At 44.2% G+C, this 22,628-nt stretch overlaps 1 protein-coding gene across 5 annotated transcripts in view; it reads left to right on the top strand.

Moving 5' to 3' along the window:
* Positions 1 to 22,628, top strand: part of Rin2 (Ras and Rab interactor 2) — a 264,895-nt gene that overhangs the window by 215,377 nt on the left and 26,890 nt on the right. For all 5 annotated transcript variants that reach the window (XM_017800218.2, XM_029567625.1, XM_008841360.3 and 2 more), the window contains 4 exons: positions 6,742 to 6,934; positions 11,108 to 11,219; positions 13,728 to 13,800; positions 21,520 to 21,611. In XM_017800218.2, the coding sequence (XP_017655707.1) occupies positions 6,742 to 6,934; positions 11,108 to 11,219; positions 13,728 to 13,800; positions 21,520 to 21,611 (470 nt within the window). The remainder of the gene's footprint in view (positions 1 to 6,741; positions 6,935 to 11,107; positions 11,220 to 13,727; positions 13,801 to 21,519; positions 21,612 to 22,628) is intronic.

Below are 22,628 nucleotides of genomic sequence, written 5' to 3'. Positions count from 1 at the left end.
CTAGATCAGAAGGTTAAAGAGCATTTATCCTTTGGAAAATGTTGCACAGTCACGGTTTCTCAGAGATAAACCTAATCCTACTGATTCCAATAAAACTAAGTCTAATAATTTCAGCCTGGGTGTCCCACCCAGAGTGAGCTCTGTCCCCAGTGACCCTTCCATCTGCTCTAGCTATTAACACCTGGGGAAATTAAAGGGAATCCAGACCAGTGGAAAGGCTCCTCACCCCACATTCCAAAGAGCCTTAAGTCAGGTGTTACCCCAGGGCACTGGTGGTGGGGAACTCTCCAGGGTGCCTGGGGTACTCACTCACCTGTCTGCTTCAGAGCAAGAATGCCTGGCTGTCACTGCCATGGGAACAGATACAGGCTGTGAGTTTTCCAGTGGGTGTTTATTCTCTGCCCTTTGATGTATCTGACATTTGTCAACAGTGTCTTCACAGAATCTGAGCTTCCTCTGCCCACAAAGTCAGGCCTAGGTACATGGACATAGCAGTAATGATTGAATAGATAGATGAAGGTTATAAAAACCCAGTGAAAACTGAGCATGGGTCCATGCCTGTTTTTCCAGCACTTGGGAGGTAAAGGCAGAAGATCAGAAGTTCAAGGTCATCCTTAGCTATATATCTAGTTTAAGGTCAACCTGGGCTACATGAGAGCCTGTTTCAAAAAAACAAAGAAAATGAAACCAAATCCAGTGAGATGGTGGGTATTATTCCCTTTTGAACAGTCTGTTACTTTGAGATATTTTGTTCCTTATGGGACCATAAGTTGCAAGAATAATATCGTTCAACAAAATTCACCAAGTGTTGGAATTTTTTACATTTGTTTTATCTGTGTATATTTGTCCTTTGTTTTTGGAGAAGGTGCGAGGTCAACCATATGACATTTATATTTTGTGCATATATAAGTATGTGTGCATATTTATAAACATATATACATATATGCACATATCACAAGCCACCCAGGACCTCTGGTGTATAAATTATAAAAATAAGAGCATTTTTCTTCATAGCAATAAGAAGATTGTCACATTGAGAGGGAAAAAGTATCCTCAGTTGTCCTTTTTAGATTTTTAAAAAGTTCTAATGCCATGAGAGTCAAGTTTATGCACTGGGTTTAGTTACCATATCTCTCTACTCCCCTTCAGTCTATAGCAACCCTGCAGTCTTCCTAAAAGCTCTTTCAGGCATCTGGCATCTTTGAGGTCATCAATTATGCAGAAAGTCCTTAACTCTGGGTTTGTCTGATTGTCTCCTATGTAGATTCAGGTTTAACACATTTGGGGAAAGTAAGGGCCACCTATTAGATGGTGTGGCCCTCTTAGATCCTTGCCTTGGGGGCACATGTCAGAGTCCTAGTCTTTGGTGGGTTAACATGGATCATTTGTTTAAGAATGTGCCTCAGCTTGCTCCATTATCAAATTACCTTTTCCTCTTTTTTAAAGGGGTCTGTGGGTGACAGTTGAAGACCGAAATGCTGCTTCCTAATAACCTTTTGTTATTAATTTTTAAAATTAGCATACAAAATTGGTTTTATCATATTTTATACACATGTATGATTACCCTTTGCTTTTGTTTGATGCCCCCACATCCTCTCCCTTGTCCTCTCACCCTCTTGCTGGTCCCCCTTTCCCTTAAATATTCCCCCGTTTGCTTTCGTATCATATATGTTACAAGAATCGTTACATGTAGCTTCTGCATACAAGAGAAATCATACAATATTTTCTAATGGTCTTTTAACTACTGGATGTAGCATGTATTCATGGTTCTTGTTTGCTTCATGCTTCATGCTTCCTTCTCAAGGGAGTGATCCTTAAGGCATAATTACCACCTGGTGTTGGAGGTACCATTTATGGATAATAAAAATGAGGCTCACAAGGGGAACTAGCCAAGGTCTCACAAACCAGGACAAACTAGGAGAGGGACATCATGCTTCCATCCCTGAGGCTAGCACTTGGGGCACTCCACTGTGGCTATGTCATTATCACAGTTGCCTGGATTGTGTCACATAGTACCTTATGATCCTTCTAAGTCACCCAGCTTTTGCCAGCACTCATTTGTATGCAGACATCTGTCAGTGGTTTCTGTTGCTCTCAGCTGGTTCCATCTTAGGTGGAGTTCCCTAAGCAGAGCCTGATGCAGGGATTCTTGTGCAAATAAATGGGTTTTGGAGGGAGGCATTCAGGAACAGACTATAGAGGACTCAGGGAAGGGAGATACAGAAGGAAGCGAGGCAGAGATGTGGGCTCAGCCAAACCCCATGGGGAGCTCAGGAGCTTGGATAGCACCCCAGAGCTGCCCCATCTTGAGACAAGAAGGCTGTTCAGCCACATAGCAATATGTCATGAACAGTGGTCCAGTCACAGAGAGAGGGTATAACTTCCTAGGCATTTCTAAGAGAATAGGGAGGCTGTGAACTAATAACCAGTGCCCACAGCAAACGGAACATGGCCACCTAATGTGGAAAAGGGTCTCTGGAGGGGATGATAGTATCCACCTGACAGTCCTTATTTCATCCATCAGATTATCCCTGAGAAAAGCCTCTTCGTTCTGTAATAATACCCCATAAACCTCACATGGCTGGCTGTATCAATCAGTTGGCTGAGTCAATTCCAAAGACTAATTGCAAGATCTAATTTATGGTTGCTCCTTTATGAGGCTCTGTGAATCTTACTCACCACCTTCCTGTTTGGGCCCTGGTTCTTTAGGCCAGGGTAAATCACCAGAACAAAGGGTTTTTTTTTTAAGCATCTTCAAACCAGGGAGAACTTGTAGGACATGCCCTTCTAAGGAGGGAAGATTGTCCTGTTTGCTTGTTACACACCGGAGCAACATCACTGCTGTTAGACACCATCAAATTTCATCTTGATAAAATATGACAAACTGGAGATGATAGAGAAACTTGGTGTTATTGTGGGTGTTTTGTTTTGTTTGTTTGCAGTGCTGGGTATCTGACACAGGACCTGAAGCACACTAGGCAAAGAGAGCACTGAGCTGTTTCCCTAGCTATGAAATATCTGTTTGAACTTCAGTGGCATGTTACCCATTCCCCTCCTCCAGCTCCCCTAACTAAACCAAATAGCTAACTGATCAGAGTTAAAAGTGGCTTAACTCTTAAGCAAGGTCTTTAAGGCATAGTCCTCAGATGGACAGGATCAATGTTCCTTAGGGCTTGGTAGAAATGCAGTGACTCTGGCCCACCCCGGATCTACACAATCAGAAACCAGGGGATTACCACATAGGCTCCTGAATTCAGCAAGCAAAGAGTATAGAGTTTGTAAACTTGGGTCATGTTCAGATCACCTGTGGGATTTAAAATTTCTGATATCCAGATGCCACCCCAGAGTGTCTCATTTACTTGATCTGTGGTGCTATCTCACCAGTGACTTTTTTCAAGCTTCTCTGGTGATTTTTGTAGACAAGGTTGAAGATCTCCAGTTAGCTCAATGTGGTAAAAATCTTAACATAAGCTTCCTCTGGAAGAGTTTGTTCTTTGACATTATAGTTTCTTTAGAACACCCAGGGGTATTGCAATGGCATTTACAGAAAGGACAGCTTCCCCTATTTTGGCAGATTCCGGTATCTGGAAACTGGTAGCAAAAGTAAAAGAAAGTCTTCATGTATTTGAGAAGCCATGAAAGCATAACAAACATAACCTTTCTTTTTTGTTTGTGAGGGTGGAGAGTGGGGGAGTCTCGCTATCTTTCCCAGGCTGGCTTCAATCTCCTAAACTCGAGTGATCTTTGTGCCTCAGCCTCTTCTATGGCTGGTGCTGCAGCTCTGTACCTAAAAGATGAATGGACATGAAGCCGTTTGGATCTGAATAAAGCCAAGAGGGTGGGCCAAGGGGTGAGATGGGGCCCCTGGCAAGCCCTGTGCTTTCACAGTGTCTCTATGATGATGACAGTCAGAGGTAGTCAGCACAGGTTGGCTGTTTCTTAAAACTAACATCACCCATGTGGACGATCTCACTTCCTTTATGCAGTCCCCTCATGCTCCCATCCTTCCAAGTCTTCACACTTGGGATTCTCAGGGATTAGATGTCTGGACTGAGTGAACCCCAAACTAAGCCTGCCCTTTTGGACACAAGGGTCAGATCTGATGTTGCTGCTGGCTACTCCAGGACTGTGTTAGGGACCTGTCCCCTGAGAGCCAGGGAAAGTGTCAGTATTGAGGGTGGGACAGGAAGATGGTCCCTAGAGCCAGCCAGCCTTGGATTGGAATTTCAGCCCCATCCCTCTGAGCAAGGTCATGACCTTGAGCAAGATGGTCAGCTGTTCTGACCTGATCCTTTTGGTTTGGGTTTTTAAAAACATTTTATTTATTATTTTTTATTTTATGTGTATGAGTGTATTGCCTGCATGTATGTAAGTGTACCATGTTGTACAATGCCTGAGGAGTTCAGAAGAGGGTGTCAGATCCCTTGGAGCTGGAGTTACGGATGGTTGTTAGCTGCCAGATGGGTGCTGGGAATCAAACCCAGGTCCTCTGCAAGAGTAGCCAGTGCTCTTAACCTCGGAGCCATCTCTCTAGCCCCTTATTTTGTTTTTTTGAGACAGAGTTTCACGTAGCCCAGGCTGGCCTCAAATTCACTGTGTAACTGGGTAGACTGGAGGCAAGGTTAACCTTAAATTCTTTTGTCTTTTTCTTTCTTTTTTTTTTTTTCCAGACAGGATCTTACTATGTAGCCCTGGCTGGCCTAGAAAGTGCTATATAGACCAAGCTGGCCTCAGACTCACAGAAACTCTCCTGCCTCTGCCTGCAGAGTGCTGGAATTAAAGGTATATACCACCATACCCTTTAACCTTGAATTATTGACCCTTGTACTTCTACCTCCCAAGTGCTAGGATTACAGGCTCGTGTACCTAGATCAGCACCCTAATCCTTCTTTAAAACCAGCATCACAGTACCTATAGTGTAGTGTTTTGAGGAGTAAATGAGTGACTACTTGTAAATCACTCAACATACTGTAGACACTCAATGAATTTGAGCTACCCTGTGTTCCCTATGTTCTCAAAGTCAGGTGAACACCAAATGTTCCCGTGTTTAGCTCAGCCACTTCTCCACTGTCTGTAACTCTGGGCAGCTCCATATCTTCTCAGGCCTCCATTTCCTCATTTGTAAAATGGATTAAATGCTCACTGAGAATTAGTGTTGGCACCAAAGGAGGTCAGTATGGCTTGTTTGTAGGTATGATTTGCAAACCATAAAACTTGCCCTTCTTAAGGACATGAGTCATTCATGGGTTTTCGGTATATTTAGTACATTGAGCAAAACGCGCCATCACCACACACCACATTCTCTCCACCTCCCAAAGAAACCAGGTTCCTGTTTGGAGTTGCTCCCCATCCCCATCACCTATATTCTCAGGACTTTTCCTGTTCTGAACCTGAACTTGTGTAATGGAGTCGTATAATACTGTGTCCTTAGTTCAATGCCCCATCCAAAAAAAAAAATGTGATAAACTTATATACCTGGTTTTTTTTCACTTAGCACAATGTTTTCCATCTAAACATGGCTAAACCTTGTATCCAAGCCTCATTCCATTTAGTGGCTGAATAATATTCCACTGTAAAAATAGACTGCATTTGCTTAGCCATTCATCAATAGATAGACACTTTGGTTGCTTTTATTAAAAGTTTTGTTGCTTTGGTTTTTTGGACCCATAGTGACAGGGTCTCACTATGTAGACCTGGCTGGCTTTGAACTCATAGAAATCCACCTGCCTCTGCTTCCCAAATACTGGGATCAAAGACGTATACCCACCATGCCCAGCTATGAAAGCTTTTAGCACAGACATTTGTTGGTGTTTATAAATAATGTCACCATGCTTTTATTAACAGCACCTTTCCATTGTGATGTTTTGTTAGCAGTAATATTAGGGGTAAAAAATGCTTAGATTTGTCAGAAGAAATGAAAATCAAGCATTCGGATACAGAACGACCATCCCTATGTGCATTTTTTTTCTTTAAAGTGTAGCCATATTCATGTTTATAAGTGCTGTTGAGCATTTGAAACCTCATGGTTACTATATCTGAAAGTTACCATTTTAAAATATATTTATTATTTTTATTTTATGTGTATGAGTATATTGCCTGCATGTATATTAAGTACACCTGTGTTGTGCAATGCCAGTGGAGGTCAGAAGAGAACGTCAGATCCCCTGGAACTGGAGTTACAGACAGTTGTTAGCCACCAAGTGGGTGCTAGGAACCAAACCCAGGTCTTCTGCAAGAACAGCCAGTGCTCCTAACTGCTGAGCCATCCCTTAAGTCCTGAATTTAGAGTTTTTTAAAAGTCTGTCCTCCAAGAGAGAAATACTTATGCCCAAAGGAAACAATATTTATGGTCACTACCTTTTGAAAATGGGATTAGAAATAGAAAGCTAGATCTGTTGAATGCAAAGTACTTTTTTTTTGGTCTTTTTGAGACAGGGTCTCTCTGTAGCCCTAGCTGATCTGGAACTCACTATGTAGACCAAGTTGGCCTTGAACTCACAGAGATCCACCTGCCTCTGCCTCCCAAGTGCTGGGATTAAAGGTGTGTGCCACCATGCAAAGTACTTACTTTCATATTAGTGATATAGAGTGAAATAAAGCATGTCTGTCCTCAAGACTTTTAGTCTTAAGAGGAAGTCAGAAGGGTGGTAACCGGGATGGTGCGTTTGTCTGGCAGGTCTGCCTGGAGAGTGCCTGGGGACGGCAGCAGTCATTTGACCCCTGCTCTTTTCTTTCTCCTAGCATGGTAAGACACAAGGATGATGGTTATTCTGAGGATAAGGATGGGAAGATGTGTGCCCGGGACTCTGGCTATGACAGTCTCTCGAACAGGCTCAGCATTCTGGACCGTCTCTTGCACACCCACCCCATATGGCTGCAGCTGAGTCTGAGTGAGGAGGAGGCGGCAGAAGTCCTACAGTCCCAGCCTCCAGGGGTAAGACTTGGGACTCCGAGACAGGCTGAGGCAGGCCTACTGCTGCCTGACAAACACTTGGAGTTAGTTCCAGAAAGTTCTTTACAGTTTCTGGGTAGCATAGCTTCCAGTGTGAACCTTGATTACAGTGCAGGGAAATTCTGGGATCTACAAGGTAGCTTCCTGGAGCAGAACACTTTAGGATTTGTCTTTTTGTATTCATTTGCTGGGGCATCTTGGGGCAGTGTGGCTCAACAGACTAACTGCACATCAGTGGAAGAAGGAGGAGTGCTGGCCAAGGGCCTTCTCAGCCTGCTTCTGGATCCCTGGTTGGGCCTGCTGCTCTCCTCTCATTCTGAATCTAGGGAGCCTCTGGGGCCCCTCACAGAGCTCCACCTGCCTCTGCTTCCTGAGTCCTGGGACTAAAGGTGTGCACCACCACGCCCAGCTGCTGGCAGTTTTTTCTTTGCCTTTCTCAGTGGCTACTGCCTATCCACAGCCACTGCTTTCTTTACTCCGACCACTCCACAGCTGGGCATGGCAATTCATGTCTGTAATCCCAGCTCTTGGGAGGCTGAAGCAGAAAGATCTGCTCTCAAGGCCAACCTGGGCTACGTTGGAAAAGAAAGAAGGGGTTGGGGAAATGGCTCAGGGCATCAATACCACCTGAGGACTGAGTTTGGATGCCCAGAACCCATGTAAAAACTGGGCAGCTACAGAGGGTCTGCCTGTAATCCTATCACTCAGAAAGCAAAGAAGGGGGATTCCCCAGGGAAAGCTGGCCAGCTAGGCTAGCCAGTCTGTGAGCTCTGGGTTTTATCGAGAGGCCTTGCCTTAATAAATAAAGAGCAATTGAAGAGGATATCTGATATCAAATTTGGGCCTCCATATGTACATCCACACTCATGTACACATGTAAGCCCTCACGTGTATACATGCATGCATACCACGCGCACGTGCACACACACAGAGGGAAGGGGAGAAAGACAGAGACAGAGACACACACACACAGAGAGAGAGAGAGAGAGAGAGAGAGAGAGTCAGTTCAATGACTGGTATGTCCCATGCTACTTACTCATTGTAGCATCTTCTCACCCCATGTAGCTTTTTAAATTCTCCTGCTCTGTAGTAAAAAAAATTAGCGGCTTTAGCAACTTGGTTCCACAGTTGCACTAACCACATTGTCAGTGCTTAGGACCCACAGGGGGCCGCCATAGTAAAGGACCCAGGAAAGAGAGCACTATCATCTTTGCAGCGTGTTCTATTGGTCAGCACCTTGTGCAAGGTCTGCTACCAAACAAAAGACATACAGTAAATCATAGATAAAATAAGACTGAAAAATGACAATACAGAGAAACTAAGACACACATGGAGGACATGGAGAAAACTCCATCAGCAGCTATAGGAGGAATGCCATAGCAACAGGGTATAACTACACTTTGGAGTTCCGTGGCTGCCAGAGCCTGTCGGGTATTACTGCCTTTCCTTACAAGTAAGTCATTCTTTGTTTCTTTATTTGTGAAAACAGAGACAGACAGGACTAAGTCCTCCCCTGAAACATGCTCAGGGCACTGAGACCCAATATTTGATCATCTTTTCAGAGAATTCCTTGGCCAGCACACTAAGTTGCTGCCTCTAGCTTTGGTCTGTATGATCAGAAACTTCCTTCCGTGATGTTCCACTTCCCATCAGTTGAGTTATTGGCTCCTGTCTTTCTTCCAAAAGTTCTGAAGCATGTGCTTCAGATTTTCACTGTCTCAGAGCCTGAGAGCCCTGATGGATGAACCAGATGAGCTCCATTACCAGGCAGCAGTTCTCCACCCTGCCTTGGCCCCTCCTGGGTGGGGCATATCCATTCCTGCTTAGGCCTGCATGAGAAAAAAAAAGCCAGGCAGAATGTTCTCTCCATCCACCTACCTGAGCCCTGGACAGGGCCTTCCTGACAAGATAGGGCAGGCTGAGGGCAGGGTGAGGACAGGCACCATGTGAATGAGAAGCTGAGCCTGGCTCTGGTGGCATGAATGTGTTAAGGATGAGCCAGGGGTCTGCAGACTGCTCTGTGAAGAGCCAGACTGTAGGTATTTTGGGCTTTGCAGGTCATACAACATCACATGTACTCAGCTCAGGCTTTGTTGGGCAGAAGTAACCACAGACAACATGTAGAGGAATATGTGGCTATGCTTCTGCATAGCTTTACTCATAGAAACAGGTGCAGGATGGATGTGTTTTATGGGCCTAACTTTGCCAACCCTCCTTCTAAGTCTGCAGGCCCTTAGGAAGCAAGACTTGGGGGTTGCACTCCTAAAGGTGGTCCCCAGGGAGGTTCCCCATCTCTAGAGCTGTGTTTCCTCTCCGCCTGCCAACAGCTGTCTCCCAGCAGAACTTGGGCCCTTGCCCCTCAGGATGCTGTTTGAGAAGCATCAGCTTCAGGGTTTTCGTTTTGTTTTGTTTTGTTTTGTTTTTGTTTTGTCTTTTTGAAACGGTCTCCTTGTAGACCCAGCTGACCTGAAACTCACTATCTAGACCAGGTTGGCCTTGATCTCATAGAGATCTGCCTGCCCCTGCTTACTGTGTGCTGGAATTAAAGGCACGTATCACCACAGCTTCAGTTTTAACCTGTCCCAGAGCCTCAGTGCCCAATGGATGAACCAGATGAGTTCAATGGATGCCCTGTGGGTGCTGGGAACAAAGAGCTCAAAGGGCTTCCTGGCCACTCCCTCCCCAGTAAGTACCATGGGAACAATAAACATTAAGAGAAGCAAAGATCAGGTGGATCTTTGCAAGATAGGTGTAGAAAGTTAGATGTGCAAATCCAGAGCAAAGAGAAATAATCAAAGAAAGAGGATAAGGGAGGCTCCTCACAGAAGAGTCACATATACAAAAAGGAACCCAGGACTCAGTCAAGAGAATGGTGAGCTACACACTGCATTTGATTTATAGGCCAGGAGGATGATGCTTCCTGAAGCCATGAGGGTGTGGCCTACACAGCAACACATGACAGACCTGCCTCTGCACTGACAAAGGCCAGAATGGTCCCAAGATCAGCACTGGGAGTTGGTTTGGTTTGAAACACATTTCTGAAGAGGACCTGAAGGGAACTGTTGGAAAGTGAGTTGGGGGGTAAATGGACAATCTCAGTGCTGGGTTGGGTGGCTCTCTGAGCATGCCCACCCACCACCTCCCAAATGCAGCAGCCATTTTTTGTTTCTTTGTTTTGTTTCCTGAGACAGTGTCTCACTATGTAGCCCTGACTGATCTGGAACTCATTGTGTAGACCAGGCTGGTCTCAGACTCACAGAGATCTGCCTGCCTCTGCTTTCCAAGTGCTGGGATTAAAGAAATGTGCCCCTCGCTTGACTCATCAGCCTTTTTTTTTTTTTTTTTTGTTCTTAAGGGGTTTTTTTCTCTTGTGTGTGCTTTCCCTTTTTTCTCTTTTTCATCAGCCTTTTTTTTTTTTTTTTTGGTCTCTAGAGGGTTTTTGCTACTGTGTCTGGTTTCACCTATTATCTCATTTTCAAGAGAAGCTACACATTCAAAACCGGGGTCGGGGGCGTATGGTGGTGCATGCCTTTAATCCCTGCACTTAAGAGACAGAGGTAAACGGATCCCTGAGAGTTTGAGACCAGCCTGTTCTACACAGTGAGTTCTAGGCCAGATGGGGCAATGGGGAGACCCTGTCTCAAAGAAACTACCCAAAAAAACAAAACAAGAAAAACAATTAAAACCACAGAACAACTGCTTTTTCATTCTTGGCAATAAATTCCAGTTCCTCTCTTAAATAAACCAAATTAGCTAATAACTCCCAGTTTTTATCACCTATAGTTTAGCCGTGTAACTTTTGTTTAAAATTCAAGTTTATCAATCAAGACACGTGATTGAGGCAGGGGCTTGGGAACGTACAGCTACCACAGTGAAACAGTCACTGGCCTGGACTTCCAGGGCTTCTGTACACGAAGGAGCTCTTAGCTGTGGATAATCTTGGGTCAGAAGGAAAGTAGGGTCTTTTGAACCCAGTTTTCAAAGCAAGGGGTCTCCAGCAAGCTCTCTGAGCTCCTTTCTATGACTATCACGTGTCCTGCACCGGGCTCTGTAGTTCTGCTGTCCTTGGTTCTATTCATGGGCATTAGATGCAAGGAAAATTAAACACCCGGGTTCTAACCTTTAAACTTGCATTTTTTTTTTCCCCTCTGTTAGATCTTCTTGGTCCGTAAATCCTCCAAAATGCAGAGGAAAGTCCTCTCCCTTCGCCTGCCCTGTGAATTTGGCGCTCCACTCAAAGAGTTTGCTATAAAGGAAAGCACATATAGTAAGTGATTGTTGGATGGTGAGGGCAGGGCTGATGGGAAGGATCCTGGGCTTGGAAGCAGACTGACATGTCTGAGTCCTGAAACTGAGCGATCTACCCAGAAACCTTGGTTTTCTCATCTATGCAGTGGGGTAATGGTTAGCTCTGAGCTGTTCACAGGGCAGTTCAACAACCTGTGCATACTGTGTGGCCATGGTAGGGGCTTAAGGGAGACTGTCTTGTCCCTTCCCCAGTGAAGTACTGCATAGATTTGGTGCCCATGTTTGCTGATGACTAAAGCACAGGGAAGCTTCAGCAACGGAGCCCTTTTACAAGACCCAGTGCCAAAACATGTGCCTGCATGTCTTCATGAATAAGTAATCTTCAGTCACACATGTTCCCTCCAGGCAGTCACTGTTCAGTCTTTTATGAAATGCAGCTAATCTGAGGTGGAATCTAGCCCTCTGGGTAGATGACTGGCTAGATTTTCACAAGGAGACAATACTCAGTAGTGTTGGTTTTCTTTCTGTTATTCTGTGGTTGCTGTCAACTTTTTGCTTGTTGGGAATGCGAAGTGTCGGGAATTCAAGTTGTAATTAAAAGAGGGAACACACAGTTCCGGTGTACTGACAGCCTCCAAGAAAAGATGGGAGATGGATCGCACAATAAAATAGGAAGATCTGCAAATCCTAGATTAATAAACTGAGAGGTAAAGGCCAGGGGAGGCGAGTTAGGACTGAGCAGGACTGAGCAGGACTGAACATACCTCAGTCCCTGCATTTGAAGAAACTGAAGGCACCCTAGAGTTCAGTCTCCTTGAGCCAAATGACCTTACATAGAATCCATGGAAGAAATATTATTGACAGAAGAACAACTTGCCTGCCTGTATGATTTGCTTCTAGTTCAAGTGTAAAACTAGAACTTACAAGATCAAGGAAGGCAGGGAAACAGGTTCACCTGAGCAGACAGAACCTGGAGAATAATTAAATATAATAGGACGTAATCTGAAAACACATTTTAGACCCACCATCGTTTCAAAGGTTTGTTCAGTAAATAAATGATAAATTTATGCTACACTGATTCAGTAATTCTGAGTTGGCTTTTGAAAGACTGCTGGCAAAGTCTGGAAGTCTTCCTGGTTTTTAAAGTCCTCCTAAATTCCAAAGTTCACCATGACAAGGCTGGAAGCTGCTTCGTTTTCTTTCTAGAAGTCCAGTCACTGCCTTTAAAAGCCTACCCACTGTTCACTGAGGTCTACAGCTGGAGTTTTTTCTCAGATGACAGGACTTCAGTCACTCCCTTAATCCCCAGTGACTTCAAGTGATTGAGAGAGCTAGTTTGTACAAAACACTATCCTGGCCATAACTAGATACCATAGGCCTGGGTTGCACCATGATGGTACCTTCCTAGCAGGGCCTGTCTTCTGTACAAATTGGGGTGGACGAAGGGCTTACAGTTATTTTAGCATTTTTTTTCTGAACAATGTAATAAACACCATCTCATGTTTGTGTACAGGACTTTTACATAAATTATTTAATTTTTAAAAGTTTCAATTCTACTATGACTCTTTTGGCAGGCAAGGAAAGTACCATTGTCCATTTTATTGATGAGAAAATCAGGGTTCGTAGAAGGTAATCTGTCCAAAATGGGTTCACTTCTACTGAAGTCAATAGATGCACATGTGTCTGCTGTTTCTAAGTGTCTGTTTGTGATAGAATATGTGTATAGGAAGGGATGTGTTGGGGGTCCTACAGAAATGCTAAATAAGTAAATAATATAAGTCAAATAAATAAGGGTATGGAGCATTAAAGAGGAAGAGGGGAGGCATAGGTGAATGACCACTGAGGTTCCCTCAGATGCCTCTGGAGGAATGATGGTGTGAATGAAATTTAGAAGTTCTGTAAGGGTGCCTGGCCAATGCATGAAGATTGGAAGTCAGGCTGCCCCCTGCCCCACCACTTGGTAGCTGTACATGCTTCAAGTTGGAACACATTTTGCATGTAGAAGCTTGGGCAATGCATCCAGGTGGGAGGACAGGGCTTTATACGGAATGTTGCTGAGAACTGATTTCTAGAACTCTTGAACTGACATTCAGGTCATGTTCCTCTGTCCTGTGCCTATATCGTTGAGGCCTTGATTTGTCAAAAAAAACTGGCCCAGGAGGCCCATGATCAAGAAAGAACATCAGGGGTGGTGGGGCCCAGTGCTGCCATGTGCTGGTGCCCTCTGACTGCAGCCAGACTAGCCTGTGCCCCTGCCCAACTTTGTGCTCTGAACTTCAAAACAAAGCAAAGCAAGGTTGTTGTGCAAGTGTCTGTTTACAAGCATGAGAGCTTGTGCTCAGGGTGAGTCAGGGAGGCCGCCTTAGGCCGCCTGACTGTTCCAGGATGTGTCTGGCTGTCAGCATCCCCTTTACAGCTGGTTTGGATAAGCCACACAGTAGTTAGTCTGAGATGGGCCCACATTTGCTGCCTTAGATGCCCTTCCTTCCCAGATGCACTCAGCTATCTTCTGGAATCTCTTTTCTAGCCTTTTCCCTGGAAGGCTCAGGAATCAGCTTTGCAGATTTATTCCGGCTCATTGCTTTCTACTGCATCAGCAGGTAAGCACCCTTCTCATCTCATGACTTCAAGGACCTGCTTGGTATGTGATATAATCTAGATCTAAGTTTGGAAGAGGGATCTGGGAGTCTAGCCACCTGTGAAATGTCAGAAGGACCTCATGCTTAAATAAGGTGGAAACAAATGTCCAGCCCTCCAGATGCAAATTTTCATTAACATGGTTATTTCTTTTTCAAAAAATGCTTTTATTATTTTCCTTTTATGTGTATGATTGTATTGTTTGCAGGTAGGTAGATAGGTAAACCCATGTTGCGCAGTGCTTGAGGAGGTCAGAAGACCGTGTTGGATCCTCTGGAACCGGAGTTATGGATGGTTGTTAGCCACCCTGTGGGTGCTGGGAATCGAACCTGGGTCATCTGCAAGAGCAGTCAGTGAGCCATCTCTCCAGCCCAACATGATTATTTCTTAAACCTGCTCCCAAGGTTCCTGATGGTTAGACCCATCAAGTGGGAAACATACCCACACCCACACACATACATTAACATGTACATGCACACAAACATACACACCTGTGTAAATACTTGCAGAGAGAGAAACCAGAGACACAAACTTGTAACCTTTAGAGGTCACACAAACTTTTAACCTTTAGTGTTTTTGGAAAACTCTCCAGGGAAAAGAGTCAATTTTTCAAATGTGGGCTCCTTAAATCAACCATAAATCCTGCACAGTTGCTCTTCAGGCCAGCCGGGTGTGTACATGCTATGCAGGACTGAATTAATAGTTTTATTTAGGCCCAGATGAGAACCAGTGTGAAGAGAATGTGAGATGTACATTCCTATTATTATCGTTTTCTTTTCCATCCAGCAATGACAGCTTTTAAGTCTTGTCTCTCATATCTGGGGTCATGGCTTAGTGGTAAAGCATTTGCTTACAAAGCATGTGGCACTTTGGTCCCTAGCACTACCAAAGAACAAAACAAAAAACAACCAAGCAAAGCCGGTGTTCTCCCAGTGAGTAAGCAAGGAAGCCCTTGCTGCTTACAGCGGTTGGCTTTGCTCTTACGCAGCAGAGCTCAGCCTGGCTTCCTTGGCTTGTCTGTTTGCTCATTGCAGTGGGTACAGGGAAATAGATTCTCAAAGGTCACATCTCACAGCTAGCTAGCTCTCTCACCCTGAGACTTAGGAGTTCCTTTGACTTTGGCTCCATTTATTTTAACTTAAGGATTAGATATTAACATTTATCATACCTGTTGACTTTCTCTGCTGGGGATGGGCACTAAGCTCTTGGGCTAGCTGAAGCCACACAGTGAACAGCCTGAGGAAGAAGAGGTACCTCCACAAGGAAAATCCAGCTCTGCTCACAACAGGAAAAACCTGAGGGCTCTCCTAGGAGGGACAGTACCTCATGAGGTTCCCCCCAAGGGGAAGCCACCTGCCTGCCACCGGAAGGTCACAGTCCCTGGAAACTGTGCCCTTCTAAACACCTGAGTTCACCTACTTATAACAGATCATTTTAGATTAAGAGAATGAAGATGTTACTTCACTAAATACTGAATCCTTTCTCTTTCTTTGGCATTTTAAAATTTGACTAGTGTTAGATGTGATGGTGCACACCTTTCTTTAATCCCAGTACTGAAAAGGCAGATCTTTGTGAATTCAAGGACAGCCTGGTCTATAGTATAGGAAGTTCCAGACCAACTAGGGCTACAAGGAGACACTGAGAAAGAAAAAAAAATGGCTAAATAAATATTCCTATTTAGCATGCAAATTAGAGTAACCAAGCAGGCTACCGCTGCTCCTGAATATGTTTGTAGTGCCTAGTGCCAAGCACCACAGACACTGCAAGTGGAGGGCTGGGTAAGGTGGCACACGCCTTAAATTACAGCACTCACTAAGCAGAGACAGGCGGATCTCTGAATTCCAAGCCAGTCTGGTCTACATAATGAGTTCTAAGTCAGGCAGGGTTACACAGTGAGACCTTGTCTACAAAACAAAACAAAACAAAACCACAGACTACAAATGGAGCCACTTTATGAAAATATGAACTTTGGGGGTAAAAGTTTAGAACAGAACCAAGTGAAATCTTTTTTTCAATTGTATTCCTAGCCATTCAGGACTATATTTAAATTGTTTTTAAAAAAAAAAAAAAACACCTTTTAAGGAAGACTTTTGGGCCAAACATAGTGCTGCATGCCTTTAATCCCAGCACTTGGGAGGGCAGAGGCAAGCGGATCTCTGAGTTCAAGGCCAGCCTAATCTACATAGTGAGTTCCAGGCCAGCTGGGGCTATAGGGAGACCCTGTCTCAAATAAAAAATAAAAACAAAAGAAAGACTTTGGGGAGTTGGGAGTTGGGATGAGTCAGTTCTTTCTGAGGTACTGCCCCCTGGAATAGGAGACTATCTAGCATCGCTAATCTCCGGTCCCTAAAAGTAGCAGCACCCTGGCAATATGACAAACCGCTAACCTCATCCCAAAAGTCAAAAAGAAATGTGTTGCCCAAAGAGAGAAGATTGGTGCTGCCCCCAGAACACACCCCCAATCACCCTCCCCTCCTTCAGCTCCTACCCCTAAGAAACCACACCAGCTCTGGTCTAAAGCTAAGGAGGTTGGAGAAGAAGATGTCAGCCAGAGGTGAAGTCGGCAGATGGCTGCGCTTCCTCCTTTGCTTGCTGACAATAATGCTGTTGTGAGGAAAGAGCCTTATACCTATAAATACTTGGCAGCTACACAGAAAAGATCCCATCTTTCCCCCCCCCACACACACACACACACAAAACAGACTGGCGTGCCAGGGCAGGCTGGTAATTAAAGGTCATAAAGTAAATGAAAGCCTTTGGCAAATTACAAAGTGTGACACTCACTTAGTGCTTACAGAAACATTCCAGTACCAACATTTTGCAACTAGAGGGGCCCGAGAGTCATCTTCCTATTTTTTTCAAAATGCAAAGGTACTTGATGTTTTTGTTTCTCTGTTAATGTTGCTCATCTGTGTTCTTGGTAATCAGTGGTTGATTACAATAGTCTTACTCAACTATTTTTAAATCTTCTGCTTGGTTGTTAGTATATCAGTACATTCAAATAGAGGCTGTAATGTATTCCCAACACAGAATGTGTCCAGTATATATACATAGACAAGAGAATCCACAATCAGTGGCCATGCAACTTGTAGTGTCAAATCAACCAAAGGAAAAGCACAGTTGGGAACAGTAGTGACTACCCTTGACCACCAACACCTCAGTGCTCCCTGCTGCTTGAGTGGAGTCAGCGAAGTGTGGAAGACTGCCTTTCACACTCAAAAGTGCACCTGAATTTCACTTGCAATACCATTAAGAAGCAGAATCCAATTCAGGGGTTCTGGGGTGGTGCTGCATCCTGCAGTTCAACAAGCCCCTGAGTGATGGGGATATTGTTGCTGGGCTTAGACCACACTTGAGTGTAGAAGGATGTAGTAACTGGCATCTTCTCCATATGTGTCTGGCACAAAGGTACATTATCCCTAAACCTCCTGATAGCCTTGTAAATTAGAACCATGAAGACGCTCAGAGGGAGTGAGGTGTTTGCCCACCATCATTTAATGAAAAACTAGCAGATATCAAATGCATCTGTAATCCCAGCACTCGGGAAACCAAGCAGGAAGATTGAGAGTTCCAGGCCAACCTGGGTTACATAGTGAGACCCTGTCTCAAGAAGACACACACACACACACACACACACACACACACACACATACACACCATTGAGCAGATATGGATTTGAACAATTTAAATATAATCCTGAATGGCTAGGAATACAATTACAGTATATATTGACAAGACGATTTCACTTGGTTCTGTTCTAAACTTTAACTCCCAAAGGTTCATATTTGCATAAAGTGGCTCCCTTTGCAGTCTGTGGTTTGGTTTTGATTTTGAAACAGGGTCTCATTGTGTAACCCTGACTGACCTAGAACTCGCTATGTAGACCAGGCTACACCTGTCTAGGTGGTTGTATGATCCTGACATCATAGAATTAGGGATATCACAGCTTCTTCCCAGTGTGGTCCGTGGGCCCCACAGGAGTTCAAATCGTTGCTGCATTGATGTAGTAATTGCTGAAGAATGTTAGTCTCATCTCTTTTAGAAATGCAACATACAGAAAAAAAATAAATCTAGACTGTGCATATACTGAAACTCTTGAGGAAAATTTTTAATACGCAAGGTGATGGCTCTAATTTTTTAGTTATAACGCTTTAACATCAAGACCCCCTTTTAATGGGGTATAGATGAGGGAGGAAATTGTGTATGTGTGAAGATCCTGGGGTACTCCTGGCTGGCACAATAAGAGATGCCTCAGGTACAGCATCTAATTGTCTGAATAAATCAAAACCTACAACCATCTATTAAGGAATACCAAGTATAGCTTCCTGTTCTATGTCATTAAGAAAAAACAAGCCAGACTGGTGGTTTTTAAACTCCAGGTAGCATGCTGAGCCAGATAAAAACTTAAAACAAGCATAGGTTGATTTTGTTGTGTGTCCTTTTCCCCCCACATTGATGGAAGAAAGTAGATTTGAATAGATCAAGTGCAGTTACGCAAACATATATTTGTAGCATACTTTGGTATTGCAAAATTCTAGTTCCCATTAGCCTTCACTTGGAATGAGAGTCAGGGCTACTGTCCCTGCCAGGCCACATGGCAGCTGCCATCTCCTGCAGCTCCACCTGCTTCATCTCAAAAAGTTGCAAAGGAACACACAGAGATGTTCACAATTTGGGGGACAGATGAAATGGTCTCATGTAAATGGGGTGACCAGGGCTGGACAAGGTCAGAACACCCAAGCTCTGTTATTTTCACTGACTTTGAAGCTTTGTTATTCATTGTCAACAGCTTCAAGGACTCTTTGTCACCAGTCACCAGATTTAATCTAGTTCATTCTGGAATGTTGCTGGATTTTACCAGCAATTAGTTATATGATTTTCTTCAATGGAAACTTGGAAGACATTTGTGATGACAAAATACTGACAGAAGTTTCCAGTTTTATCTCGCACTAACTCTACCCTAGCCAGGGACCTGCTTCTGGTCTTCATACATGCCAGACCCTGCCCATCCCAGGATTTTTCACCTACTGCCTCTACTCCTTGCAATTGCCTTCCCTGTGTGGTTTACTACCTGGACACATTTTTTTTTTTCCTTTTCTCTTTTCATTTTGTGTGTGTGTGTGTGTGTGTGTGGTGTGTGCATGTGTGTATGCATGTTTAACTTTAGTCAGATATTTTTTGTTCATAGATGGAAAAGGGAGGTTCTTTTACGATTTTAGAACTTGAGTCTTTGGACAGGTGCATGTGCATGTGGAGGTCTGAGATAAAATGTCAGGAATCATCCTCAATGGCTCTTCCACTTTATTCATTGAGGCAGGGTCTTTTAATCCAAACCAGAGCTCACAATGAGGCTAGTCTCACTAGCCACCTAGCTCTGAGAATCCCGTCTCTACCTTCTGAGGTTGATAGTACAGGTGGGTCACCATGCCCACCTGGCATTTGCATGGGTTCTGGGCTCCAGAACTCCAATCCTTAGGCTTGTAAGGCAAGTACTTTAACCAATAAGCCATCTCCCAAGTTCCCTTGACCACATTTAGGCCTGAACATTTGTTCAAAAACCTTGGCCTAACCAAATATCATCTTAAAATACTCTATTTTTTTTCTTTTTATGGTTTAATTTTTTAAATGACTTGTGTAGGGGCTGAAGAGATGGCTCAGTGATTAAGAGCTGCTGGTTGCTCTTGCTGAGGACCTGGAATCATTCCCAGCACCCACAGGGCAGTTAACAACCATCTATAGCTCCAGTTCCAGGAGATCTGACACCTTCTTCTGGCCTCTGTGGGCACTGCACACATGTGGTACACTTACATACATGCAGGCAAAACATTCATACACATAAAAAATGAATAAGACTTAAAAGTTAAAAAAAGTTATTTGTGTTTGTGATTATTCATGTTTGTGTATGTGTGATGGAGGGAGGGCATGCCCATGCCACAGTGCACGTGTAGAGTAGAGTCAGTTCTCTCCTTCCACCTTTACGTGGGTTTCAGGGATCAAGCTCAGGCTTGCACAGCAATTGCCTTTACCCACCAAGCCATCTCACCAGATAGCTCCCTATTTTTATTTTTTAAAACTATTTTATTTATTGTTTTTATTTTATGTGTATGTGTATATTGCCTGCATGTAGGTAAGTGCACCTGTGTCGTGCAATGTCTGAGGAGGACAGAAGAGACTTTTGGCACCTCTGGAACTGGAGTTATGGACAGTTGTTAGCTGCCATTTGGGTGCTGGGATTCAAACCCGGGTCATATGCAAGAACAGCCAGTGTTCTTAACCACTGAGCCATCTCTCCAGCTCCTTGATTATTTTTTAAGGCAGGATTTCACCATGTAATCCAGGCTAACCTGGAACTTAATGATTTTCCTGCCTACATCTCGCAAGTGTTGGGATTACAGGTGTACACCACCACGCCTGGGTTCAAAGAGTCTTCATTTCCCTTTCTTGCATGACATTTCTACAAATTTCTTACTTGTTTATATCCTGTTTACATCTATTGGCACAGTACTGCTTACTAGCAAGGACTCGTGTTTTGCTCCCAGGCCCAGAACAATGTCTGACATCCTAGATGTTCATAAACATTTGTGGAGTGAATAAGTAATTCTTTCTTTGTAAGACCAATACCACAACTTAAAAAAATTAACAGCTTTTTGTGCAGGTCCATTGTCATTGAATATACATTCATTCATTCATTCATTCTAAAAACACTTTCTCCCAGACAGACTATTATCCTGAGCCTTGTAGGAACTTTATGAGTGCTTAGTGTGTGGTTCTCAGCCCTGCATAGGAAAATAAACAGCTGTTTATTTCATTTGCCTCTGTCCTTTCTGAGAATGCAAGTTACAGCCCATGCAGTTGTTCCTGATGCTGTAGCCATGGCTATGGCAGGATCCTGCTGTCAGCTTGGCATCTTCCTATTGGGCTCACAGTGCAGTGATGCCCCTCTCTGTACATGGAGCGTTAGCACATGGTGCCGTACCTCTTGGGCAGTTCTTGGCCTGAGGTGCCTAAGACTTGCCTTTAAAGAGACTGGTCAAGTAACCAGCAGCACTCCTCACCTGGGAGCTTGGTTGATAAGCATTCAGCAGCATCCACGCCTCCTGAATCCAAGTATGCGGTGTATAATATAATGAAACCATCAGGGATTCCTGTGTATATCCAAGTTAGAGAAGATATGCACTAAAACACAGTAGAAAGTTTGGTTTCCAACACACAAGGACAATATGTGGTCTCCTGTTGGAAGATGACACAGTGAAGTGAAATCAGCTGGTATTTGCTGAGAACCTCCTGTGTATACTGAGGATTGAACATTCCTGTCCAGGGAGTTGAAACCCAATAGTCAGATAAGCATCTAGCAAATTAGCACGTGCTGCTACTGTAGAGGTGTGATAGGCTTACCAGCAGAGTCAGTGACTCAGATATGAACTTCTACACACCTATTTACCACACATCATGGTCCTCAGCGGGGATTCTGAAACCAGGCAGGTTTGTGTCTTCACCTGTCTTCAGTATAATAATGCAGGAGAGTCGCCAAACTATAGAAACTCTAGTGGGATGCGGTATGGTCTCAACTTGAGATGTTTTAAATAGTTTAAAATGGAACATGTCTATGATGTAAATGAATGCAAGACGCAGTAATCGGGCATGCAATTACAAACATTCTCTCTCTTTTTCTGGAAAATCAGAGATGTTCTGCCATTCACCTTGAAGTTGCCTTATGCCATTTCAACAGCCAAGTCCGAGGCTCAGCTTGAAGAACTAGCCCAGCTGGGACTAAGTAAGTGGTTGCCCCTGCCTGGTCTATCTTAAAATGCGTCCATGAATAGAATCCCTTTGGGGCTGGCTAAGGCTCCATTGCTACATCAAACACACCTGTGATCTAAAAGAATCCCCTGCCTCCCTGGCAAAATGCAGCCCTCAGGCCCAGTCACACTTTCTGGGATTCTTCTTCCAGGACAAATGTTCAGCCAACTCTCAAATGAGCTTGCCTGGATAGCTCCTAAATCCCTAGCTTCTCCCATAAAGGTTTTAGGGCTACACCGATGTGGATGTCCCAGCATGAGTACCTGTGATCTGTAGGGGTCTTCCCTTTCTGTGGCACCTTGCTGGGGAAGGGCAGCCCTCAGCTCCTATTCACACACATGGCTTCTATCTTGAGTGGCACACAGGCACCTCAGGTGGTGCTTTGGTGCTGTGAGGAACGTGTCAGTGGAAGCATCTCGAGTAGCATCCGTTTCTGTTCCCCTCTTTCTCAGTTTCCACCCCACTGCTCTGGATCACATCCTTCATGTCACCAAGGATCCTTACTCTGACAGCTGGTTCCCCCTTCTGCTGCTTTGTAGATGTCCCCAAACCCCCACAATTCTGCTGGACAGTAGCGAATAAAGGATCAAGACACATAGCTCACCTGATTTGACTTCTTTATCCCAAGGCTCTGGCAGAATTCCTATGGGTTTAACTTTAGTCAGATGTTTTCTTCAGAGATGGAAAAGGGAGGTTCTTTTACGATTTTACAACCTGAGTCTTTGGATAAGTTGACAGTCAGGCAGATCGTAATATTTAAATGGATCTCTCTCTCTCTCTCTCTCTCTCTCTCTCTCTCTCTCTTCCCCCCTTCCTCCTCCTTTTCCTCCTCCTCTTTTGGCATATTTTTCTCTTGGTCTAAAGAACCAGTTTTGAAGTATATGTCATTCTGAGGAACCCTCCCTCATCCATAGAAAAGCCTAGAGGAAGCTCCATATTCCTTTCCAGAATAGTTGCCTACAGAGAACTGCCAGGGGTGTCTGAGGCCTTT

The sequence above is a fragment of the Nannospalax galili genome, unplaced genomic scaffold (assembly GCF_000622305.1).
Source record: "Nannospalax galili isolate Female #2095 unplaced genomic scaffold, S.galili_v1.0 scaffold510, whole genome shotgun sequence".
NCBI classification, from domain to species: Eukaryota; Metazoa; Chordata; class Mammalia; order Rodentia; family Spalacidae; genus Nannospalax; species Nannospalax galili.
The sequence above is the reverse complement of the archived record's forward strand: the minus strand, read 5'-3'. Positions and strand labels throughout refer to the sequence as shown.